Source organism: Clupea harengus, chromosome 5, assembly GCF_900700415.2.
Source record: "Clupea harengus chromosome 5, Ch_v2.0.2, whole genome shotgun sequence".
NCBI classification, from domain to species: Eukaryota; Metazoa; Chordata; class Actinopteri; order Clupeiformes; family Clupeidae; genus Clupea; species Clupea harengus.
The window spans coordinates 5,744,670-5,770,415 of record NC_045156.1 but is presented as its reverse complement, the minus strand read 5'-3'; the positions used below and the strand labels follow the sequence as shown (position 1 = coordinate 5,770,415).

The following is a 25,746-nucleotide window of genomic DNA, read 5'->3' as shown; positions in this document are numbered from 1 at the left end:
GGCCCGCGTGGCTTTTTTTTTTGGCGAGGGGGGTCAGGTTTCCACTCGAAGCTCAGTGGGAGAGCAGACAGGGCGCCGTCGTCCGCAAAGTAATGACCAGGGCATGTGGGTCGAGCGCCTCAGGGGTCCCGCTCTGCTCCAGTAATCCACTTTTCCCCATCCTAGCCCCACGTCTCAGGACAGCCAGCAGCGGGGGTGGAGGAGGCTGGAGGAGGGTGGAGGAGGGTGGAGTGGTGGGAGAGGTACAGCACCAAAGTTGCTGAAGATGTGAGTTTTTGCAGTGTCCACAGGGCATGGGGTGGGTATGTAAGGTGTGTGGGTGGGGTGGCGGGGGCATTGGAGGGTTTCCGATTGAGGGAGATGGAAGGGGGTGGTTGAGTTGAGGGCCACTTGGGAGGGATGGTGCTTCTGGTGGATGGACACACCCCTCTGAGACCTGCCCCTACAGCATCCACACGCCTCTGAGACCAGCCGCCACAGCATCCACACCCCAATGCTGACTGAGAGCACAAATCCACTTGTCAGTCAGTTGAAATGAGAACTATTAGAGCAGTCTCTCTCTCTCCCTCCCTCTCTCTCTCTCTCTCTCTCTCTCTCTCTGTCTCTTTCTCTCTCTCTCTCTCTCTCTCTCTCTCTCTCTCTCTCTCTCTCTCTCTCGCCCCCTCATTGCAAAACTAGCTTTCAACCTTAGCCAGAAAAACACTGGTCTTGATCAAAGTCATTAAAACCCAAAGGCAAGCTAAACTAATGCTGCTTAATCAGGGAAATGCCATCCAGTATATCTTTATCACACATCATCACAGCATTACAGAAGCCATTTTAATGTAATGTACGTATATATCTGTGGAGCAATGAAAGAATATATATATCTCATTTTAGTTGGCGTAATGTATAAATGGCAACACCTAAGGTATTGACCGCAGGCATTTTTGTGCTGTGCCTGTGTTTGACGCTACACTGGGAAGCATAATCAAAGGGCCTCTGAGCACAGGAAAGGCTATTCATCTTCCATGCGAAATGCGTCACATTTTTCAACATCTTTGTTGAACCAGCAGTTTAATCTCTCTCTCCCTTGTTCTCTCTTCTACCTTCACTCTCTCTCCCTCTCACATATACACACACATATGCACACACACAAACACATTTTTTTTACATAAGCAAATTTCCTTTCTTTCTGTCATTCCTCTCTTCAAGACATACTGTCTCATGTTCCAAAGATTGTTTTCTCCCTCTTTTTTCCTCTCTTCTTAGGTATTTCTGTACCAATCTGGGTTCAGAGTGAGCCCGTGTTGGTGTAGAAATCCTGTGCAGTTTTGTAATGAGGAACAGGTTTGCCGTTTCCTTCCTATGAGCGCAGCGCTGGGCAAATAGAACACAGCCCTGTGGCACCACGGTGGCACACTATCAGTTGTTTCAAAAGATCAGACGTAGCGCCTCAGGCCTCAGATTACTTGGTATTAGCACTTTCCTTTTCCTTTTCATCCCTTCTCTTTCCCATTCTGTGTTTATGTTTGTGTGTAAGAGAGGGATATAGATGGGAGGGCATTCATGTTTGTGTGTGACAGACAGAAATAGAGAGAGAGAGAGTGTGTGTGTGTGTGTGTGTGTGTGTGTGTGTGTGTGTGTGTGTGTGTGTGTGTGTGTGTGTGTGTGTGTGTGTGAAAAGAGAAAATGAGTGAGAAGATGCTCCTATCCCACCTTTATATAAACATCTGTTTATTTGGTCGCTTCTACTTTTCTCAGGTGCGGCCCTTTCCCAGGGACCCCTGCGTGTAATTAAGATGTGAGACGTCACCCAGGCAACAGGGAAACTGGGGGAAAGGGGGTCAGCAATGAGTACACAGTAATTACTCTGTTTCCTCCGTGGGCCGCTGGGACCCTCAGAGGTTAATGTGCCCTTGGTTGGCGCCCACTGGAGAGCCCACTGTCGCTCATCTCCTAATCTCTCTACGGGACTCAGGAGAGAAAGAGGGAAAGAGAGAGGAAGGAGAGAAAGAGGGAGGAGGGGACAGAGGGGGGTGAGGAGTTAGGAGTAGAGAGGATCGTCTGGAAGATGTCTCTCCGGTATCTATCTAGCCCATGCCTGGAATGTACAAAGATGCTCTGGAGGACTTTCCTCTCATAAAAATACATCTCCTTCCCCGGTACACAGAGAGAGATGGAGAAAGAGACTGAGGGAGGGAGAGGGAGAGGGAGAGAGGGAGCATGGAAAGTGCTGAGAATCCTTGGATATTTTTATTTTTTATTAAGAAGTACTTAGACTTAGACTTTATTGATTAGTCGTTACCCGGTAACCTTGGTAACACCAGCAGTTGAGGAAGTTTACAGAATGGGATAAAAAAAGCTTTGCAGAGCATAAAAAATAAACATGTCTGTTGCCTTGGATGTTTAATCCTGAAATCCCATCAGACTTAGGCCTCAGAATTACAATGTCTCTTCAAAGTGCAAAAGGCATCAAAACCAGCTTGGAACATGAGAGAACGAGCCAAGTAAAAGCAGCTGACAAATGAGTCAACATCTAGCAAAAAACGTTGCACCGAGATGAACACAGAGAGACACAAACTATCTGACATCCTTCACTGAGCAGCGGGCTCATCTGACGCGTTCTAAAAATGGTGAACCATATTGCAATGTCTAAGACCTACAACAACAGTTTAAAAAAATAAGTGGTTGTGCTTGTGGGGATTTCATGGCACTTGTCACTATCTCAGTATCTGAGGACATCATTTTTATTATTCTACTTTAAACTCTTGTGAATGTACTCAGTCATTCTTTATGCCCTCATATCTGGAGCCCAGATTCTCTTTTAACTAGTGAACATCTCTTTTAAACTGACTCATCTACAGATAAAAGCATCAAGTAATGTTCGGATTTCATTTGCTTGGTAAGGAAGTTATACTCGCAGACTGTTTGATATTTCAAGCCATAAAAGCAAGTGAGAGCTATGGTAATAAGAGACAGCTGTTTCTCTCCAAATTGGCAGTCCCACACACACACACACACACACACACACACACACACACACACGCACATTAATGCACGCACATTAAATGTTGGAATGTTGAAAAATGCACTTGTCTTGTTTGTTGGCTCGGAGGAAGAAGCATTTTGTAAATGTTAATGAGAGACAATTATCTTTAATTAAAAATATGAAGAGGGCTCTTCAATATCAAAACTAAATGCTCAGAGTTTGTCTCTTTTCTTTTTTTCCACACCTAGCTGTTATATTCCTCTAAACAACAAATCTCATTTCAGAAACTTGAGAGAAATGGCTCAGAGGGCTGGACCAATAATAAGGCATAGAGCTGAGGGGTGTGTGGGGGTCTGTTGTAATCATGAGGGGGGAGTTCACAGAGTTCATTCACGTAGTTCCCCACAGTGTCACACCCTCGCCATTCCATTTATTTTTAATACTGGGACTCTCGTGAGGTATGCAAATTAGACCTGTAAAAAGCATTATGCATACCATTAGACTTGCCCCAGAGGCTACTGAATAGGCTTTCAGACCCCTTTCAAAATGCAGCATTTTTGACCAGAACCCGTGACTTGTCACTGATGCCTAAAGAAAAGACCTTTTTTCCCCAGAGTAGTAGTAGACGTATCAAGGTTTGCAGTCTCTGTGTGAGAGTGTGTGTGAGAGAGAGGGAGAGAAAGAAAGAAAGAAAGAAAGAGAGAGAGCGAGAAAGAGAATGTATGTGTGTGTGTAGGTGTGTGTGTGTGTGTGTGTGTGTGTGTGTGTGTGTGTGTGGCAGAGGCCATGGACCTCAGATTCACGTGTCTGTGCCCTTGTTCCCTGGCTGCAGCATCCATCGTGATTGGGAAGTGGTGGTGTGAGATGGAGCCCTGCCTGGAGGGAGAGGAGTGCAAGACGCTGCCTGACAACTCCGGATGGATGTGCGCGTCTGGGAATAAGATCAAGACCACCAGGGTGAGACCTTTGTGGCACACCTCTTGTCTTCCCCACAGACACATAAAAGAAGTGCTGCCATTGTGTGTGAGTGTGTGTGTGTGTGTGTGTGTGTGTGTGTGTGTGTGTGTGTGTGTGTGTGTGTGTGTGTGTGTGTGTGTGTGTGTGTGTGTGTGTGTGTGTGCGTGTGTGTGTGCGTGCGTGCGTGCGTGCGTGCGTGCGTGCGTGCGTGCGTGCGTGCGTGTGTGTGGTGGTGGAGGGGTGTGTATGCAGGTGTGTGTGTGTGTTTGTGTATGAACATGCACGTTTGTGTGTGTGCGTGTGTGTGTGTGTGTGTGTGTGTGTGTGTGTGTGTGTGTGTGTGTGTGTGTGTGTGCAAGTGCATGTGTATAGAGCATGTGATGGTGAGGGAGTAAAGGTCTCCATCTGTGTAAGTACTTGCAGACATTTACTATACAACAACTGGATCAAGTGTTATCACTGTCATTACATTCTTACCTGACCTCTGACTTCATCTATTAAAAGAACCATAGAAACTCTACCAAAATAATAGATTAATGACCTTCTGCATTTCTATGGCACTCTGAGGAGTGCAGAACACGTTCTGTACTGTTTGGCAGATGGAGAAAAAAACTGACCTTGGATTAGTTTCAGGATTCTGCTGAGACATGGAGTGAAGGCATCCAGAAATGCCCTTCCACCTAGCCTCTTACTCACCCAGAATAAGATCCCTTTGGTTGGCAGACCAGCAGACAGGCATAATTGACTAATTTAATACAGGTCCATGATTAAACCCACCGTGGGCAGGACTGTCAGGCTCAGAATCAGGCCCTTTAATATTACTTGACACCAACAAATGCGTGCTTTGGCATATCTGTTGGTCTGAATCTGAGGCTACGGTAGATATATCAGAAATCTGAAGAGAATCAAGGGCAGTATGAATTCTTCATCACAGGCGTTACCTTGACAGCCCTGTGCAAACCAGGACCATGATCTCAAGGTGATGCCAAGGGATACAAAGTGCATCCTCACAGAAAAACGAGAAGGGAAAAAAAAAGATTCTCCGCCAGGTGAGATTTCGACAGCGACAGCCAACGGGCTTCCAGTGTCAGTCAGTGGCGAAGAGAATAAGACGCTGTTAGCAATCTTCCCGTATGCATATGAAGAGGGGGAGTTAGGGTGCTGACAAGGACGATTGGGTAGATAAGCGAATCTATATTCACTCGGCGGGCTCCTTTGACCTGAGTAGCCGCCACCACTGACCATGTGTGAGCATGAATAAAATGTGAGACTCACCTAAATAGTGGCAGTCAGAACACACTTTGGGGGCGGCGGTGGTGTTGGGTGGGGTGCGGGGGTGGGGGGGGGGGGGGGCATTCCAGGGCCGATCCTATTTTGTGTGTAAAAGTGCGATTTCAAGTCCTGCCAAAGTTCAAAGGAAGTTGGGGCCGAACAGTGCTCTCTTTCCAGGTTGCCAAGGTAAGATCCCTCATCGTAATGTAAACTTAGGGATGCATTAGAGAATGCATTCTTTGAGAAATGTTTTGAAATGTTTTCTTATATTTTTAAACTTGGATGTGTATGCTCTATGCCTTTCCATCATGTTGCCCAAAGACAAAAACACAGGATGAAGTTGTATGTTCTGTCAAACACAAGAGAGGCTTTACATTCTGTCAAAAGAAAGTTGTTTAGTGAGATTGGATTGACACACTATGCTGTTCTGTGAAGCCGGAATTATCTGATTTATGGAGAAATAGGCAAACTGTGAGGGTCCTGTGACTGAAGATACACACTTGCTTTTTTTCCTCTCAACTTTTCTTTGCAGAACACCCAGCCATACTCACCTTTTTAGCTCCGGAAGCAAAATGCAGGGGATGATCCAACAGAAACCGAGCTGCATTCTTGCTTCCGTAAAGGTTAGTGTCTTTAATGGCTCCTCATTTGACCATTTCCTCCGTCATCACAGCCAGAGAGGTGTGTGTTAGTGTCCACATGCGGTGAATGATCAGAGCCAATAAAGCCCTAGATATATTCCTCCTACACTTCTCACCACAGCACACTGATGCCCAACACACACTCACACATACCCAAATATGTTCATGAGCAGGCGACAGAGTGCAAAAATAAAATTAAAATAGAGTGTGATATAAAACTGTTATTACACACAAACTGTTATCACACACAAACTCAAACTGTTATCACACACAAAGGCACACACTCATGCATATGCTTTTGACATACGCGCATCTACATAGACACACAGACACGCACACACTCACACACACAAACAAACAAATACACACTCAAACAGACAAACACACACTCACACACACACACACACACACACACACCCACACACACACACACAGACACGCGCACACACACCCACACACAAACAGACAAATACACACACACACAAACAGACAAACACACACTCACACACACACAGACACGCGCACACACACCCACACACAAACTGACAAATACACACACACAAACAGACAAATACACGCACACACAAACAGACAAACAAACACACACTCACAAACACACACACAGACACGCACACACACACCCACACACAAACAGACAAATACACACACAAACACACGGTTCAGCTCTGACCAGGCTGCTCATAAGAAGTGGGTAATGCTGGGATTAGTCTCCTCCTCTCCATTTGCTTGTTTTGTCTCATGTCTTCCTTTGCTCCTGGGCACAGTATGGGTTTATTACAGTGTGTGGGAACAATCTGCCAGCCCCATTATCCTCTAATCTGTGACATGCTCTGAGTGTGTGTGTGTGTGAGTGTGTGTGTGTGTTTGTCTGTGTCTGTGTGTATGTGTTTGTGTCTGTCTATATGTGTGCTTTTGTGTGTTTATGTATCTCTGTATATGTGTGTGTGTATGTGTGTGTGTATGTGTGTGTGTGTGTGTGTGTGTGTGAGAGTATCCAAGACCCCTGGGTCCACTGTCCCTATTCCTACTGTTATCCGTGCTTATATGAGGGACTGTTCTGTGTCTTTGTAAGTCTCCTGGGTGGGTTCAGGCAGCTAGCTATCTCAGGCCAGCGTAAAGAGCACAAAAAGCGCCCTACCTTATTCTGCACTGCTGGATATTAATAACATTCACTCTCCATTGCCATAGCCATTGTCAAGGCGCACCACCTCCTTTTTCTAAGTGCACAAAGGAGGGAAAAAAGAAATCTCCCCTGCAGGGTTTTTTTTTGCTCTGAAAAACTCTTTTATGAGAAAATAACCACTAGTCAAATGCTCTGTCACACATACACATGTACATACACATACAGGTACACGTGCACCTGGACACACACACACATACTCTACATACTATTCAGAGTCACAAGCAAACCTTATTGTTTGCTTCTTCTTTCTGGATTTTTTCTTTTTTTTTTGTCTTTTTTCAAACAACTGGCATGAAAGTAAGACACTGCCAAAAGCGAGTGGCTGACACCTTTGTTTTTTGTCTTTTTTTCTTTATGTCTTTCAGAGAGGGACCCCTCCTTTGCCTGTAGCCCCAGACAAGGCAGGCCTTTTGTTTGAGGAAGTCACAGTGAAGGGAGCTGGGGACCCTCCAAACACTCGCCCTGCATAGATCTGCATTACCTGCTTCAGTGGCTAAATAGATCAATCAATTTGTGTTCTGACAAACTACTACATGCAAGACAAAAAGGAGAGAAAGAAAGAGAAAGTTGAGCAGGAGGAGGAAGAGGCGGAGAAATGAGGGGACGTTTAAATAAAAGCAGCTTTTGTCATTTCTATGCTCCGTGCCTTCTGTTGTTCGCCTGTGTGCTGTTTGCCCAGAGTGGAGCTGGCCGTCTGGGGCAGTTGGAGTGGAGGTTTAGCAGTGTGATCCAGTGAATCTGTCATGGGGGCAAAACACACACACACACACACTCAAGACAACACACACACACACACACACACACACACACTCAAGCTCAATACCGTTACCAGGTGCTCACAAACCTTACGTTTGAGCTTCTAATGTGACAGATAACACCAGGTTCCATCTGCGTAAGTCTCCTACCCCTGTATAGTGTGAGTTTTTGATCACACTAATTTCCCTGTGGTCACACAAGAGAGTCCACTAGCTAGCGTTTTTTTATCAATAGGATACTTACTCTGGCTGTAGTGTGCCCTTTTGCACATACCACCACCCTACTAGCAGAAGCCACTGAGTGAGGTTGTAACAACATACACTAGCATATGGTTGTGGTGGCCGACGAACGTTACCCCATCTGTGAGTTTTTCAGAGCAAAACCTTGTGACCTTCTTGCGGATAAGACATAATGTTGTTCCAATTTAAACTCTGAATCATGCTGCTATTGGTCCAACGCATATCAAGCAGGAAGCCACTAGGGGAGAGTGTGCTTCTCTTCAGAGCAGCGCCTTCATTTGTTTCTCAGGACCTTTATCTACAGTCAGTATTACGCTAAATTGGTCTGGACATATTGTGCTTGTCCGTGCATTTGCATTAGAGCGGTGTTATTTTCACCAGCTGCCTTGTGTCAAGGTCCTTGTGTCTGCACTACTTCCTAATGCACGAGAACACTGGAACGTAATGACCATGGTTGAAATGACTCTGAATTTAACAAGTAGTAGTTCACTTTGTGGCAGTTACAGCAAAGGACGTCAGGGACAGCGGATTTAAGCAGCTGTATTGCCCCCCACTTAAAGGAGTGGCCATGGTTGAAATGACTCTGAATTTAACAAGTAGTAGTTCAGTTTGTGGCAGTTACAGTGAAGGAAGTCAGGGAGAGCAGGTGCATTGCTCCCCTTAAAGGAGTGTGGATGAGAGAAGGACCGGATAGGGGACATGGCAACTGACAGTGGATGTGTGTGTCGCTTACACAGCCATTCTTGTGTCCTCTTTACTGGTGTCAGCTCTTATTAAGCTCCATGTTGAGGTCTAATGATGATTATCTGAGTCCAGATATAAAAAAAAACAGAGGGTCAAGCTGACACTGTGAGAGCTCAGGGACTCTAGAGCACTATAGTCATATCTGTTAGGTCAGGGAGTTCCACTTCAAGACACATGTCTAAATATCTAATCTGCCTCTCTCTTTAAACTAATTTCCTTTGGTTTAGTTTCCATGTTTTATGTACTGTATGTATGATTTTTATTTTATTTGACTAAGTTATCCATTTAGCTGAGTTATTGAACTTTTATGTAAAGGTCCATTTGTGATTTTATCAGTCCTTGTTTTTACATTGCCTCCATTTTGAAATCCTGTTAACTGTTACCTGTCTGCCTTCACTATACATTTATTATTTATATTATTATTATTAGTAGTAGTAGAAGTAGTAGTTGTAGTAATATATAGAAAATGCTCACACAGTAAATCTGTCTGTACTAGAGGAGCTTTGACCAAAAAAAGCCATCCTTGCTGAGCAGCCAGAAAGTGAACTGACCAGAAAAGCTCTCGTCTTACACACAGATTCATTATACAGATAACACTTGGGAGTTACCAGCACAAACTGGCAGCAAAAGAAACCTCTGCAACTTTCTGTAGCAAACTGCAGAGTTTGGTCAGGAAGAGAGATTACAATTTTGAGAAGAGTTGGAATTCCGTTTTACTCCACATTCTAATGCAGATTGGATGCGCTTGAGAGGCCAGTAATCAGTCAACACGTGGTATTAATTGCATAATGCATTCCTGCTTCCTAGAATCAATGACATGTCTTTGCTATTAGTTACATGTACTTCTCACTAGTAATGGCCAGTAGATTACACAAATGAATCAATACTCTGTTGGGTCATCACCCCTTAGATAGATAAACCATGTATTTTGCATGCAAGCTCATGACTGATGCTTTGCATGCATAATAATGCCATATTGAAGCCCTATTGACAGATAAACACAGAGATAAACATACGGCATGACCAGCAGCATGCACAAGCTCAGTCAGTGCTTTAACTGAGGTGAAACATGCTCACACTAGTCAACCTGTTGGACTGCAGCAGTGTTGAGTGGGCGCATCAGGCAGGCCCACATGTCTCACTCTGAGGACAGACTGCATATGTCCATGAGATGCCTATTTGAATGCAGGAATATCTCAATATATCTCAATCTACTCGTACATGGATGCTAACAAGACTGATAGGACATTAGTTCCCGGGCCTTTATCGATCCTCGTGTCTGAGATATTGAACCTTTATGATGAGCCGCTGTTTATGCTATTCTTCTGTGTGTGGAAGCGTAATTGCTAATACATCTTTACTGTTCCTCTAAAAGAGATAGACGGTGGTACTATTCATGACATGTGACAGTGAAGACATCTTTCTCAGTTTCTCATCTATGGTTGTATAAATCTGATATCATCTTGATCTGAATGAACAATGAGGACAGAATGAGACACGTTAGATACATAAATCTCTTTCACTACAATATATTTCACTATAAATAATGGTGAAGTAAATATTTCTGTCATAGATTCTGTATGTTATCTTAGACTACATTTATATTGACTGATATTGTAATTTCCAGTTTTCTGCACAACAACACTTTTTGCAGTCCATGAGAGAGAAGCCACGTCCTTACCTATTATCTTATTCAAAATCACTGGGACTCATAATGAAACCATAATGATCCAAAACAAAACATGAACTTCGCATTTAAATAAATGCAGTTGTTTTCAGAGAAAAATGTAATTGATGATTCAGTGCCTCAACTCATGATTCATACCACATCTACGATAAAGATAGGAACGGGCTAGGAAAGGGAAAATGGAGGAAGATTCTCAGCAGCCATTTATCATTTTTTACTTTGAAGCCTGAGAGAATGTATGCTTTATAAGTCAGCAAAATGACTTCTCTGACTGAATTCTCTGCTAATCTGACAGCCAGCTCAATGCAGAGCAGATTTTTGTTTCTTCCAACCCAGTGCAGTTAAACCTTTTTCAAAGACTCCCAGCTGTGAGAGTTACAGTTCACATCCAGAATTCTGACTTTGATTTGTGGTTTGAATGTTGTTTGCCTCAAGGGAAAGAACAAACAAACAACACAATACAACACACATGCAAGCAATTTAGCATGTAAACACGTGGGAAAGCAATATCATTCAAATACTACATTTTTTAATGGACATCGCCTAAATAAGCTTGCACAAAGCTGGCACTTTTCGCTTCTGTTGCTATGGCATCAGACAGTGATGGACGGGACCACCTCCGAGGGCAGGCATGTCGCAGAGTGACAGAGGGGTTCAGGGGTGTCATCGCTCACTTGCACAGCTGTCAGGCTGCAGGGGTTTGGGAGGTCCCCGGGGGGATGGGGGTGGTTGTCCTGTCTCCCTGTCGACTGTCCTCGGTCTCAATCACCTGTGCACACCTGGCTGGCTGTCACCAGTGCGCACCTGTGGAAATACCAGCATATGTTGCCTGTGCCCAGGGACCAGCCATTGGGGTTGAGGTTTTAATTAGCCCCTCTCTGTGTGAACAACACTTCAGCTTTCTCGTGTCAAAAACACTCTGCACTCCCAGGGTTATTTACTCTGAGTGAGAAAGACAAGAGCAAACCGTATTGACGTTATGAACAACAGTAACGGGGGCAATAGAGTATCGCTCCTAATCAAAACATGTCTGAGAATGTGAGTGCCTATTGAAACTGTGTGCCCTCGAACGTCTCAAACGTTGGGACTGTGTGGCAGTGCATATGAATCCTTGTTGTAAGGCCTTGTTGGATTGTTTTCTGCATGGCGACTGAACTGCGGCGCCATCAGAGGTCATCTGCAGCCCTGAAAAGCCATTTCAGGTCCTATTGTAACCCAAATGGATTCAGAGCTGCCAATGAATGGGAGACCCTGAAGCAGAGACAGGGAGGGAAAGGTAGAGTGATGTATAACCGTACCGAGGTATAACCGTACCAAGGCGTATATCTCCTCTCTCACTCCATACAGCAATGGAGGTGAACGCAGAGACGCGATTGGCTGGCTGAGAAAGACTATTCGGCTGCATCTGCAGTGATTGAGTCAGTGTTCACAGCATGGAGACGTGAAGAGCACAGTTTTTCAACCCTGTGATGTTACACAGTTTGGGTGCCAGCCTATCACAGTTTAAAGGGTCTCGCTCCCTCTCAACCAGCCTATTTACCTCGCACACAAAAAAAGAAAAAAATAATACAGCTGGGTTGAGGAGAGCCCCACAGTTCAAAAGAGCCCTCTTGTTTTGAAATTGTGGATTGTGGGTATTCCTTGGGGTGTAATCCTCGCAAGCTTGTATGCCTTTGTTCTATCTAAGTGTACTTGTTTTTTTCTCTTTCTGTGTCTCCCTCACACACTCTCTCTCTCTTTCTCTCTACCCTTCTCCCTGTTTCAGATTCATCCAAGGACCTAACAAAGAACCACCTCGCAGGGACTAAGCGTGGATTCCCTCAAATCAGAACAGACTAAACCATTACATCACGGGCGACTGACTGGACTACCTGTGACCAACAGAAGGATATCCTCGGAGATACAAATAGCTTTGTTTGTGTGGTGTCAAGGATTTCTAAAAAAAAAAAAAAAAAAAACAACGGGCTAATCCTGTTTTTGATCAATGAGCCCCTCGTTGGTGAGTTTTCTCCGCACCAGTCATGTCCAATTACCTACATGCCTTTGTTTTTGCTTTCAAAACTCAAAAGAGCTTAGCGGGGCATTTTAGGGGATATACAAAGAATGTCTGAGGACTCGCCCAACTCCTGAGCCAGACTGGATGATCCTGACTGAGCAACTATTGGATCACCAGCAAAGTGGAGGATAACCAGGACATGATCGAACTGAGATTTCAGACCATGGAATTTATTTTCCAAGTCTTTTTTTCTCCAAAGGTATATATGTCATTTATCGTTTGAGTGACAACAGAGCATGCCAATTTGGCTCAGACATGACGAGTCCAAGTAGCTTGCAATGTAATGCAGAATGACTAGATCAAGTTAACTCAGAACCTGTTGCCCCCTCACCTCCAAACTCCTCTCCGCCTTCGAGCTAATCAACAGCAGCAACAAATGCTCTGCAAGGTCCCAAGGTCAACTTACAGCCCACACACACCATTCTCGTCCAGATATGTTTTTTTTTGTGTGTGTGTGTGTGTGTGTTCCTTTGGCATGCTCAGTGTATTTCATGGGAGCTTTCTTTGTACTGACAGTAACCTGTAAATGTATATGTATATATAAATATAAAATGTATATATATGCATAGTTCCATACTAAAAGAAAGACTGTGCAGATCTAACAAAAGCCCCGCAAAAGGAATGAATGAGCTCTGAATGGCGATCTTTATCTGAAATCATCATTTCTGTCCCTATATGTGGAGTTCTGTGAATTCCCTTTCTCAAAGGTCGTCAGAGCAATATCCTCCTTCTGTAGTGGACATTTTGCTGTGTTTGCTTGTGTTAGGGGCTTTCTGAAAAAGGTCATATGGATCAGTTGGGAGAGGGAGGGAAAAAAAAGAGATTCAATACATTGTACAACCCAGACCGTTTCAGCCATAGAGAACTAGAGATGAAGTATATGTTGTTCAAACAAGGCCTGGGCTTCAACTTTATCTTCTTTGTTTTTCTTTTCACCCTGTTTCATCTGATATTGGGAATAGATGTAGACTCGGACATGCCTGTTACTGTGTAGGTCACACGCAATGCACCAGAGGAGGATAGAGGCAAGTGGATTGCTGATAATAAATCAAACGTCATGGCAAAATGAAGCTTTCATCTCAGCCAGATACACAGTAACCCCAGTAGATATACATACAGTCCAGTACGGCCTTACCTGAATAAAAAGAGTTTTCTATACACAGGCTTACGAACTTCTCTTCACTGTGTCGTAAAAGGTTGGGTTTTCTTCTGTTTCGTGGATGAAAATGGTCTTTGTGCATTTGCTGACCACATGCTCTGTGTTATGCACCTAACAACTTCAGTATACTCACTAAGAGGACTTGATAACTTCAGTATACTCACTAAGAGGACTTGATAACTTCAGTATACTCACTAAGAAGACTTGATAACTTCAGTATACTCACTAAAAGGACCTGACAACTTCAGTATACTCACTAAGAGGACTTGATAACTTCAGTATACTCACTAAGAGGACTTGATAACTTCAGTATACTCACTAAGAAGACTTGATAACTTCAGTATACTCACTAAAAGGACCTGACAAATTTCAGTATACTGACTAAGAGGACTGGCTTTATTCTTGTAAACTTTAGTACACATTGCTGAGTGCTGGCCTTAAAGATTATCTGCACTAGAAGTTCTTTTTTGCCTCATTTATTTCCAGGCAAAACTGTTGCTGTGGAGTTCCGAATTGCAGTCGTGCAACAAGTGAAGAAAGAACTTCAGGGCACTGCTTAACATACACACTCATAAATGAATTTGTGATTTCTCATTTATGCAATTCCCTGCCTGGCACGGAAGGTTTATTTGCATTGCCCATTCACTTTACTCACTCAATTAGAATAAAAAATGTTCAATATTATGCCAAGAAAATCCCAAATGGTTCCGTAACAGAGCCTTTCTTTTAAAAGTGTTTTATTTTATTATTATTACATTTCATGTGAGAGCTTTTATTAATCATCCGCCATACAGTTTATTTCCGTGGTTGTGGATTCTTCACCGTACAGTCACACAGGGAATTCAATTGACAGACACATCAATCTCCCAGCAGTTTTTTTTCCCCCAGCACCCTTACACAAGGATATGCAAACGACTGCGTGTTTTCCCTTCTTCAGTGAGCCATTGCCTGTGCTGTTGTTTTATATCTAATAGGATTGAAAAGCTCAGGGGCTCAGTGTGAGTTCTGTGCGGTGAGAAAGCAGAGGTTCCACTGTGGAGTTTTGGGTGCCTGCCACTGTAATATAATGAGGAGATTACAGTGGAAATGGCAAGGATGCAACAGTCAAGGAATACAAGTCGGCATTTATTCCTGTTAAAAATGACTCCTTCTGAAGAAGGGGCTTGGAGATAACTGCAAGAACAATTTTCAGCTTTTTAATATATGCGCCACTTAGCCCTTCAAAAACTACTTTTGCTAATGGTGCCTTTTTAAGCGTGGATATCATTCTCCATTTTAGGCAGATGGCCACAAAATAAAAAAGAGTCTTCATCCTTCAACTGCTTAAATTTGGTAATCTGAGATGTTCATCTGCTTACGTTTAAATGTCCCTATTTTGTCCCCATTATTTCATCAGTCTAGACAATTGATTTAACTCTACTGCCTGTTTCAATCCAGAATGTTTGTTTTCACGACACGGCTTGGTTTGAATGTCCTCGGGCATGAGCACTAACCAAACCATGACTCAGAGTGCATGAGGTTGTTAAATCCTGAAATTAAGGCATTCCAAGGACCAGATCTTTCGATGTTCGTTCAGAGTGTCTCCCACCTTGGTAATTACAAAGACTCTCTCTAAGAATGCAGCTTCACCTTTACACCACCCAGAAACAACAACTGCATCCAAAAAGCCAGATGCAGTGAAAAGGTCTTACTGCACATAGCAGCATCACAGCATACACCTCTCATTTACTATGAACTCACCTGTGAGAGCAACAGAGATACAAGGCAATAATGTTTTTGAATGCTATATAAGACAAATATCATATCATAACAGATCGGTGCCCAATGATATAACAGTGACATGTGACCATTATCAGTTGTCTATAGTCATAGTCAAAGAGTGAAATGGTCAAAGTTGTTAAATAGCGGACTTAAACTTAGAGCTTAAACTTTAAAGAAAGATCAGATTAATGTTGGGATGCTTGACGTGTCACTGTTCACCAATAATGCCAACAACACAATTCACAATCACATGACATTAATCCACAATCCTTGACTATCTGCACCTATGATAGTGAGGTTATATGACTTCCATGTTTTCCTTCTGCTAATGCTTGCATGTAGAATAATAGTAGTAATGGTCTTATAATGCAGTATAAATATATTATATTGTCCAGTATCCGGGTATCACAACAGTGTGATAGGAACCCAGGCCAAGCCAAAACTGAGAATGCCTAAGATGGGCGATTAGTTAGAAAATCCACCATTTTCTTCAACAGTGACTGCTCCCTCAAGGGAACATCAGCAGTGCTGCAGTGTGGAGAGCTGGTGAGCTGTTAGACTTTTCACTTCCCCTATAAACCCTACCGCCTTCCAAACCTTTACTTCAATGTTAACATATCTACATTTTGACAGTTTGACAGAGTTTGCTGTTAACGTTCTCTAAATGTAAGTGTCATAGTGTCAATCAGCTGTGAATACAACCAAGTAGCGTAGCTTAAATACTTTTGCGTTGCATGTCAGTTTATCAAATATTTACTGTGTGAACCTACACAGTATTCACACTTATTTATATGTCTTTTAAGACTTATTTCTCAGTAAGTTGTGGCCTACCTGTCCATAGTACTCACATTACAGAGAGAATTCATGAAACATCTCTCAGAGGATTTCATTTTCTATAGGTTTGGAATGATAAAACGTGAACACGTTTGTATGTCCTGGTTTATGACTAATACAAGCTTTATCATTAGCAGTCAGAGTAAATATCAAAGGTATTATTGACTTCTACAGATTGTTGTTAAGTGTTACTGTGTGCTTGTGAGTCAGAAAAAAATACTAAACATTTCCTGTTGAAGTGAGTTTGATCAAGGGATGAGAAAACCCATTGGGAATACCTCAGTATATTCCTTGACAACATCCCAGTCTTTTTTTAAACCGTCTCGGTTCATTTCTTTGTTCATTCATTATCAGTGCCTACCCACTCTCTAGGACCCCCAGAGGTGCCTTTAGCAAAGGCCTTTTTGCAGACTCAGTTCCTGTCAAGCAGGGCGTCTTCATAGAGGGGAACTCTGACTCATGTTCAAACAGTAGTGGAGTTTCAAAACATATTCGGTGTAGCTTCAACCGGTGAAAGCAAGGCCAGAAGTCATTGTGAACACAGCCTTCTCTGAATGGTCTGGGAAGGACATTTGAAAGACGGCCAGGGGTCTTGCGTTTTGTCCATATTGTAAACCAAACTGTCTCGGGCCAGTGTGTTCTTAAATAGGAAATTCTTTATCTACGTGATGCTATTTGTGTTTCTGTAGCTACAAAAAAAGTCCACACGTGAGTAAAAAAAATATCCTCCTTTAAAAAGAGGATTCAATGACATTTCAAAAAGAACCCTGTAAAAGGATAGGGAATGAAACTGTATCTTCTCTCAGTGACTTCCTTGTCCTCTCCCTCTCAGTGCCAGACATCGCAGCAGTTGCATTGTGGGACAGGAGGAATGAAAAGGTGCCAAGCGCGGCGTCCTGCACGGTTGAGTGAGAGAGTTCAGCAGTTGGTTAGTCTGGGTTAACGGTGAATGGGTGAAAAGCGGATTATGTGCACATTTATCCCCCCCAGACAAAAAGGCAGCGCCGCTATCTGTAGTATGCAAATGAACAGTGTCAAAGTTTGCCGGAGATAAGGAGGGGGAAGAACAGACCCTGAACCTGGAGGGCAACGTTCTCTTCTCCTCCAGGGGGAGAGGAATTCATATCAAGGCAATTGGAGGAGAAATCCCTTTCAGCCAGTCAGGATCAGGTGGATTATTCAACAGTAAGAGAAGGTATTCTTTACACGTGCCTCAGGTGCTTTTCTTAGTTTGGATGCCATCGTCTGGTCTGCATGCCAGATGGCTGCTTAGAATGTGAATCAGTATCTTCCCATATTGTCTGCAGTGTGTTTGAGAATGACTGTGGATTTCACTGCATTGCAAAATACCTCTCACAGTCAATTGTGTATTATACTAACCCTCACAAATGCATGCACATACATGCACACAGATACATACATATATACACACACACACACACTGCTAACACAAAGCTCTCACATACACTCGGATAGATAGATGAATACACACACACACTGAATGAACTTCTCGCTTTTTTTCGTCTACTTGGCTGCCGTCCATAACGAATTTCACAAATTACTTTCAGTACTCGCATACAACAGATGCCTAGTGCATCATTCAGGTCTATTTATGAAGCATTCTTTGCCTATTCTTGTTTTGCTCGGTCTTCCATTTCATGGGGAATGTTGTTTATGCCTTCTGGCAAACGCTATTGATTCTTATTCTCTTAAGACGCCGCCAGAGCCATCAGGATGGTGCCCTTCAACTGACTGCTTCAGAGAATGGCACAGCTTGGCAAAGTGCAACAGTAATTTATCTTTAGTTTTTTCACTAAACTTTGATTGCATCTACTTTCTTTCCATAATGACAGTGCCTCGCTGTGATTGTAAAGAGTGACCTATAAAAGCTCTAGTGTAAAAACTATGGACGAACAACCTGATGCACACAAAAACAAACCATTGCAAGAACTCAAACAAGCATTAGACTGACTAAACACTCACAACTTTTCACAAACTGAATGAGAGTTTTAACAGGGTACCTTTAGTGCATTGTCTTCAGAGATTAGGTAAACATTGTAGTCACTGTCCCTGACCTGTAGTTTAGTTGACGTAGAAACTGTAACTTATAGCAATGACGCAAAGCAGGTTTGATGTATGGAAAGCCTTGTGTGTGCTTCAAAAGAGAGCACAGCATAGTATGTACCCAGCAATTAGCATTAATGGCTTTTTCACTATTCACAAGGTTATATTTTGAATATATTTCTTCATGCATCTAGTTTCAAATAAAAATCTATCAACGTAATGACATTCAAGATGTCATCAGAAAAATAAAAGGATACAATTATGTTTAACGTTTAGATTTAGAGATTTATTGGCCTGTTGCAGAGTGATGAACGGCTGTGAAAGCAATCAATGGAGCCTTTTATAACAGATACAATGGATTCTGAATCTTATTCACAATAGTGAACACAGAATGTTTGCAAAGATATTTGCCAATGTGTGCTTTGAAGTCACCCAAACTAGAATAATTTCTAACAATCAAGGGATATCACATCGGTTTCTTTGAAAGTCATACTTTCTGTTTCTCTGAAGTTGGGGAAATTGGCTATAGTATAATTTGCAACACGTTATAATCAGCTTTTAAAACTGATACAATACAAATAAATGTAACTAGTAGCCAGGGAAAACTGGTGGAGAACTTCAGATATATTGTCAAGATGAAAGGTTAGAGAACAAGATAATTGTCACTGTACTTGGTGCACACATGGTACTTGGTATTTGCTAATTTAGTTGACATTATTATTTTACAGCAGTAACATTAATATAATTAAAGGTAGTAGCGGTGGAAGTAGTAGTGAATTTTCCCTCCACCGTTCTGCTCTGGTTCTTGTGTCCTGTGGGTTAAACGTAGCTGAACTCAGACTCACAGACACATCAGCTGACAAGTACACCACGGATCCCTGGCATTTGGCTCCTCCATGCTGATGTTCTGCCCAGTCCAGTATCAAACACAGACTATATCTACTCAGCTTTGTTTTTAGTGACTGCAGCGAAGACATAAAAAATACACTGAAAACTGCATCCACTGAACCAGCCTGTAGTGGCATTGGCTCTGCAGAAATATAAGGCTTCTTTATGGTCCATGATCATAACAGGGAGCATTTAGGGGTGACCACAGTGTGCCCTGCGGTGCTCTCAGGTGAGGAAGTTATGAGCCAGAGAGGACGAGCGGTGCTGACATCAGGGCCCCCGGGAGCCCTGGTGGACTGGGCTTCTTCCCTGCTGAGTAGCCCGTGCATGTTAGGCAGATGGGGGTGATGAATGAAACAGGGGCCTGGTTCTGATGTGAAAGGTCAGAGAGAGGCTGGAGCTCCGGTCGCAGGTGGCCCTCGGAGAGCCATTGTTTCTGGGAGCTCTGAGGCCACGGTGACTCTCACCAAGGTTACCCACAAAGTACATAACTGAAGAACCGATTCGGCCCAGTCAGATGGTTACACACTAGGCCGTGCCAGAGTCAGTGTCTACTGAGGTAACATAGGACATTAGAAGGACATTTGCAAGGCAGCTCCCAACTAGGTAGTCCTTCATCATAATGATTTGTTTGATGATTTATCCGAAGATGCTTACTTCATAGATCGAGCCTCCTAAAATACACAGCCAATGAATCTAGGCCAGGATGAATCCACCTAAAAGCTGAGTATAACGAGAAATAAAGTCCTGGACAGAAAAAGTGCTCTTTGATCTAGGGGGTCAGGCTCGACTACATTAAGATCACAGAACATAGGAGCAGCTGGATCCCCCCGTCCAACACGTCGTAAAACTAGAACTTTTTTCATGAGAAGAAGAAGCAATTGCGGGATGCCTGTGGTCAGGGTTAAGGGTAAGGTGGAGAAGGTGTTCTCACACCCGCTGTCATGACCATCATATTACGCAACTCGCCTCCTCCGGAGACATGACACTTTGAGAGTCTCCCACAGTTTTTTAACGCATTAATCAATTTCATCAGTTGAAATATTATCTATTTAAATACCTCACTTTGCACAAATTATTTGCGTCGTCAAGTTGAAAAGTGTAAAGAGTCAAAGAATGGGTAATTACAGAGAAGTTTCCGGGGCACCTAATAAGAGAAATAATTAAGAAAATTAATAAGGTGTCAGCCCCCCTTTCACTGGGCGCTCTCTGTGTGAAGATTAATCGCCCGCTCGGCTAATTTGATTTGTGACAAGGAAAGGGATGACCCGGTGAGTCACTGGAAAAAAAGACGAAACCCACGAGCATATGACTTTAATAAAACATGAAATGAGAGGAGACGGAGGGGGGAAACCCAAAGGCCTGTGTGTACATCCACAGTGGCCAACATCACTGACACGCCTCTCTGTTTAAGAAGAGAGGAACGTTCCAAAGCGCAGGATCTTGTCAGGGTGATTTATGCCCTGATAGACCCTTTTCTGCTATTACCATGAGATTTCAGGTTTGTCTTAGGTGATCATGGTCACAGATTATCCTGTGATCTGAAGTTTGTAGAGGTCCAGCCATCTCACAAGGCTGCCATGCCCACTATGATTAGGAACGGTGAATATTACTGAATGTGTAATATGTACAAAATCAAACGAAACCAACAAAAACCCTGTTGAATGGGGTGAGAACTAGTTATCTCAAGTGTATTGTGATGTCGCAATAACATGTTGATTGGCCGATAACCAATCACAGTGGCTTCTGGTTTTATTTATGATCTAAAACTATGTTGTAACTCATAGGATCGATAGCTTCGCAGGTTGAATATGACTTAGGCCATATTCACACTGGCTGCATTACCTATTGATTTTGATCGGCACTCATATTAACAGATTAAAGCATGCACAGTATCAAAGGCAAGCTCAATGCTGAAAGATAGGGCTGGCGGTAGCAGCGCTGCAGCAGAGACGTTGGCGGTGTGAACACACACACGAGACCGAGACGCAGCAGTATCTCAAAGCATCAGCCAGGCACACGCTACGTAGGCAGTGTGCATAAGGCCTTACTCTTTAACAGAGGGAAAAAACATCTCACCACATTTTGACTGTCAGAATTACCAAAGGAGACACACTGACAGTTCAGTACCAGTGATACATCAGTTTTTGAAGGAAAGGGTCTAACCTTTCAGATTCTAGCCAAACTCACTTTTCACTCAATTCACTACAGACACAGTTTCAATGTTTTGCCAACTCTCAAAAGTACCAACGAAAAAAAGAAAAGAAAAAGAAAACGGAATAAGTGAGTTTTCCATCCAATTCTTTATGTTTGTCCTCTGATGTCTGGAGGCTGTCTGAAATCGGCAAAATCTTATTCAGTAAATTCTTATTGTGGGGTTTCACAGTATTTCAACACTGGATACGGATTTGCAGAAACTTTGAGTGAAGTTCAATCTCAACATTCATACATTTAGTAGCCTTTACAATCCACTGAACAGTTATTTTCTCCTTGCAGTTCAAGGCCCCATCTCCTCTTCTACAGGCTAAAAAAGCAGTTTTAACTTCTATTAAAAACCTCTCTTTTTTATTAATTATAGATCCACAGCGGCATCCCATTACATATTCTGCTGTTTTCATTGTGCATGGACAGCAAGAGGGCCCTATCAGTCAGTTTTCCCCCTTGCCCAGGGACCTTTCCGCTTTCATAATAAACCGTTTTCACAGACCTCCCGTCCAAACCCATCAGCGGAGGAGAAAACGGTGTTTTGAACACACATGACTCTCCATGTAAGGTGGCTGAGAAAGGCTGCCTCGGAAATGCAACATTTCAGAGTAAAGGTCACCACAGCACATCATCTGGATGGAAGTCAATGAGATGGAAAATACTGTTTTCTTTTATTGTAATATATTTCTTGTATGTTTCCGTGCACTATTATAATAAAGAGCACATATTTAAATATAATGTTACATATCTTGTTGTTTTGTGTGGGATGCCAGGGAGGACGCTTTGTCTCCTTTGCTCTGCAGACGTTACCCACACTGCCCTGCTCCATGGTGGATTAGCATGAGAGCTAGTTACGCATGAGAGAGGGCCACGTGTGTCTGTGTCTCACTCGAGGGTCTGCCTGAGGGTATCGCCTCGTGTTCGGCTTCCCCTGAAGATGAGGAAACAAATATGTGGAAGGAAGGTTTAAAGTCAGATGCCCTTCCACATTATATCAATATCTAATATACCGTAGGCAGCATCAAACGCTCTCACGATCACCAGAAATTGATTATTTTTCCCTTCTCATACATATATGCAGCCATACATTCACCTTGCCAGACTCCTTAGCCTTTAAGGGGGCTCTTCACTTTATCCAGCTGGTGTGTAATGTTGACAGGATGAGATGAAATCATGCATGACTTTACACTTATCTCTTTTCTTCCCTTTGTGTGAGTTTATGGGTTGATTCTATTTGTGCATCTCCTGCACCTGTGTGTATGTTTGTGTGTGTGTGTGTGTGTGTGTGTGTGTGTGTGTGTGTGTGTGTGTGTGTGTGTGTGTGTGTGTGTGTGTGTGTGTGTGTGTGTGTGTGTGTTTGTGCTTTGTGTGGGCAGGCATGCTCTACTGTTAGAGTTAAAGGCTGTCGTGAGATTCTGAGTGTGTGTGTGTGTGTGTGTGTGTGTGTGTGTGTGTGTGTGTGTGTGTATGTGTGTGTGTAGGCTTAAGCCCTATGGCTGTTTCTAGCTGCTGTCTGTGGGGAGACAGGCACATTTCCCTCTGCAGACTCTTAATATTTCATGTGTGATTGCTTCTAAGTCAGAGCATATTTATGAAACCCACATGCATCCATGCACATATGCTCTTAGGACATGCACTGACGCGAATAAATTATCTGGATTACAATCTCTGTATTTCCGTCGTGTTAAATAACATGTAAATCAACATGTATAGAGGAGTACAATGTCAACAAGCAAGGAAGAAACAAAACTGTTGGACTTTGTGTGGGCAAAGAGATCTGTCTGATTTGTGTGAAGTAGAGGCAAATGAAATCCAGTGACCAATGGGTCTGCTATGAGCTGATTCAGTACCATGGAGAATATATATCAATATACATCAGTTCCCTCATATCATATGATGGAGTAGGGTGATTAGCCACAGGAGATGAGAGTCATTTAAGTTGACAGAGGAGTGGGCTATGAGCTAAATTGTGACTGTTCAACAGAGACGGCAACAATCCTCAAAGGGGGCTATCTGATTTCTTCACAGCACGTTATGAAACATCATTCTTCCACCATTTACCCTCGGTCAACACAAAAAACATGTCCAATAAAAGCAAATATCCTCGGCCGATCCATCTTCGGTCCAGCACTGTCTACGTAAGCCTCCAACCATAAATAACTCACCATGGGCGGAGAAGACCGCTTCAGTCATTCCAGCATTCATGGACACGGTGACAATAATATGCTAAGATCGTAAGATTTCCACACTACTCTTATCAAGAAATAGCATTTCTACCAGCAACAGCCAGAGGAGAGCACAACAAGTAGTTAACCCTCCTACAAGGGAGCAGTCATGTGTTAAAGAGCAGTGAGGTGGTTTTTTGTTGTGAAATAAAATACATTGCTTTGAGATCTACAAAATGACATACAGTATATCACACAGAAAGCAGCTGGCTATTGTTTGTTTGAGGGCCCAGTAATGTAAAGAAATGCATATGAAAGGGGTGACACAGACATAAAGAGTATAGAGTGCACTTAAAATTGTGGGGACATTGTGTAGTTATGATGCCATCATCATTGTAAGCCCAGAAGCAGTTTTATTTTTGATAAAATAATACTTAGCTACTGCACCTTTAACACAATGGGGAGAACTCCTGAACACTCTCCTAGAACACTTACAGAAGACAGAGGAACAAAAGAAATTCAAGACACAGTTTCCTTCCTTTGACTGTGCAGTCACAGTATTGCCCAGACACTTTCCATCACTGGTAAGAATGGCACAGATTGACAAGGCACAGTGAGTGGCAGGCACCAGGGTACACACTGAACTTGGTGTGTGTGGGTGGTTGGGTGGGTACAGCACTGTACATCATGGACAAAAGTCATCCCTTTTTTTGCTCACCTCTGGGCTGATATCAGGAACACAAGGAATCTGGACAGCATAATGTATAAAATACACAGTGCTATAAGACTATAAGAAAGGCTTGCAACTGCTTCGATAATAATTAAGGGCTTGGGACTGTTATTATGCTAGCATGCATTAGCAATACAGTATGAGGATCAGCTGGAGAAGCGGTTGCCAAGGTCACATGTTTGACTCCAAAGAGAGAGAGAGAGCAGTCAGATGAAAGAGCTTGTCCAACTGGTGCTGTACCCTGCTGTGGATGAAAGTAGCTGCCAAATAAACAATTGTAATGGCAGCTATGGTTGAAGTGTCCAATTGAAAAAAAAAGCCACGGTGAAATGGAGAAGCTGTCTAAATGCCAGCGGCAGCTTTTCTGGCACTATTCCATTGGAAAATTACTGATGGTATCTACTCAGTAATAACCCATTAGCTCATGATTGTGTTCTCAACGCTCTCTTTGTTGCATTAAGTGTATTAATTATTGCCTATGTAATTATCAGCACATTGTTCTCACCTAATTAAACTGTCACTAATGAATCTTAAGACCCTGCCCAAAAAAACTAATTGATTCCTCTCACTCTCCCTAACCTCTTTATCTGAAACCTTTTTTTCTATCACTTTATTTTCCATAAACAATGGCCCTCGCCCCGGTCGCAGCCTCCCGGAGACAAACACTTTGGCTGGGTTTTTAATTTCCAGTGGCCTGTTAATCCAAGCGGGCTGCTCCCTTTTGCACAGCCCGCCTGTTTGACAGAGCTCTGGAGTCATTGTTTAAAAACCTGGCACGCTGTAATAATTACACCAAAGGTTAATTGTGAACTCTGTACATCTCTGTGTGTGTGTGTGTCTGTGTGTCTGTGTGTCTGTGTGTGTGTCTGAGTGGGGGTGGGGGGGGGGGGAGAAGAGAGATAGAGAGAGAAAGAGCACATGAGAGTATGGCCTCTGAATGCATGTTTGTTGAGAACAAAAAAGGAGGGTGTTGGTATGTTTCAATTTGCTTTCAGCATATGCTCAGGGAATATGCAAGCCTTATGCCTGCTCTATGTGAATGCGTGGTGCATGGTTATTCTGTGCAACTGGTCGGTGTGTAAGGCATCAGGGTGCCAGAGATGACCAGCCGAGTTCCTACAGAGACGTCTAAATCTATGGGAAGTATGCATTAATATACCTGACACTTTTATCCGAAGCGAATTACAAGTGAAGTACCAGTATCCAGTAACATGGTACAGCGGAGTTTCAGGGAAAGCCAACTACATTGGCTATGAACAAGTATTAGTTTGTTCCCAGTTATGTACAACATCACGCTTCATTCAGTTCAGATAATGGAGACAGCTATTGCCAAAACGTCTGCGCTTCTGTTTGCAGTCTTCGGTTTGTGAATAAATCAGTCTGTATCTGAAGCTGATGAAGTATCAGCTTAAG

The 25,746-nt window shown here is 43.0% G+C and overlaps 1 protein-coding gene across 4 annotated transcripts in view; it reads left to right on the top strand.

Moving 5' to 3' along the window:
• Positions 1–25,746, top strand: part of tafa1 (TAFA chemokine like family member 1) — a 124,278-nt gene that overhangs the window by 93,605 nt on the left and 4,927 nt on the right. The window contains exons 4-7 of one of the 4 annotated variants that reach the window (XR_006152409.1): positions 3,804–3,928; positions 5,733–5,823; positions 12,237–12,923; positions 15,500–15,503. Coding sequence is in view for 1 of the 4 variants with exons in the window: in XM_031567466.2 (XP_031423326.1) it covers positions 3,804–3,928; positions 12,237–12,254 (143 nt within the window). In the remaining 3 variants the exon portion in view is untranslated. Of the gene's footprint in view, positions 1–3,803; positions 3,929–5,732; positions 5,824–7,410; positions 7,680–12,236; positions 13,686–15,499; positions 15,504–25,746 lie in introns of those variants that run through there. The other 3 variants (XR_006152408.1, XR_006152410.1, XM_031567466.2) reach the window with 3 other exon arrangements.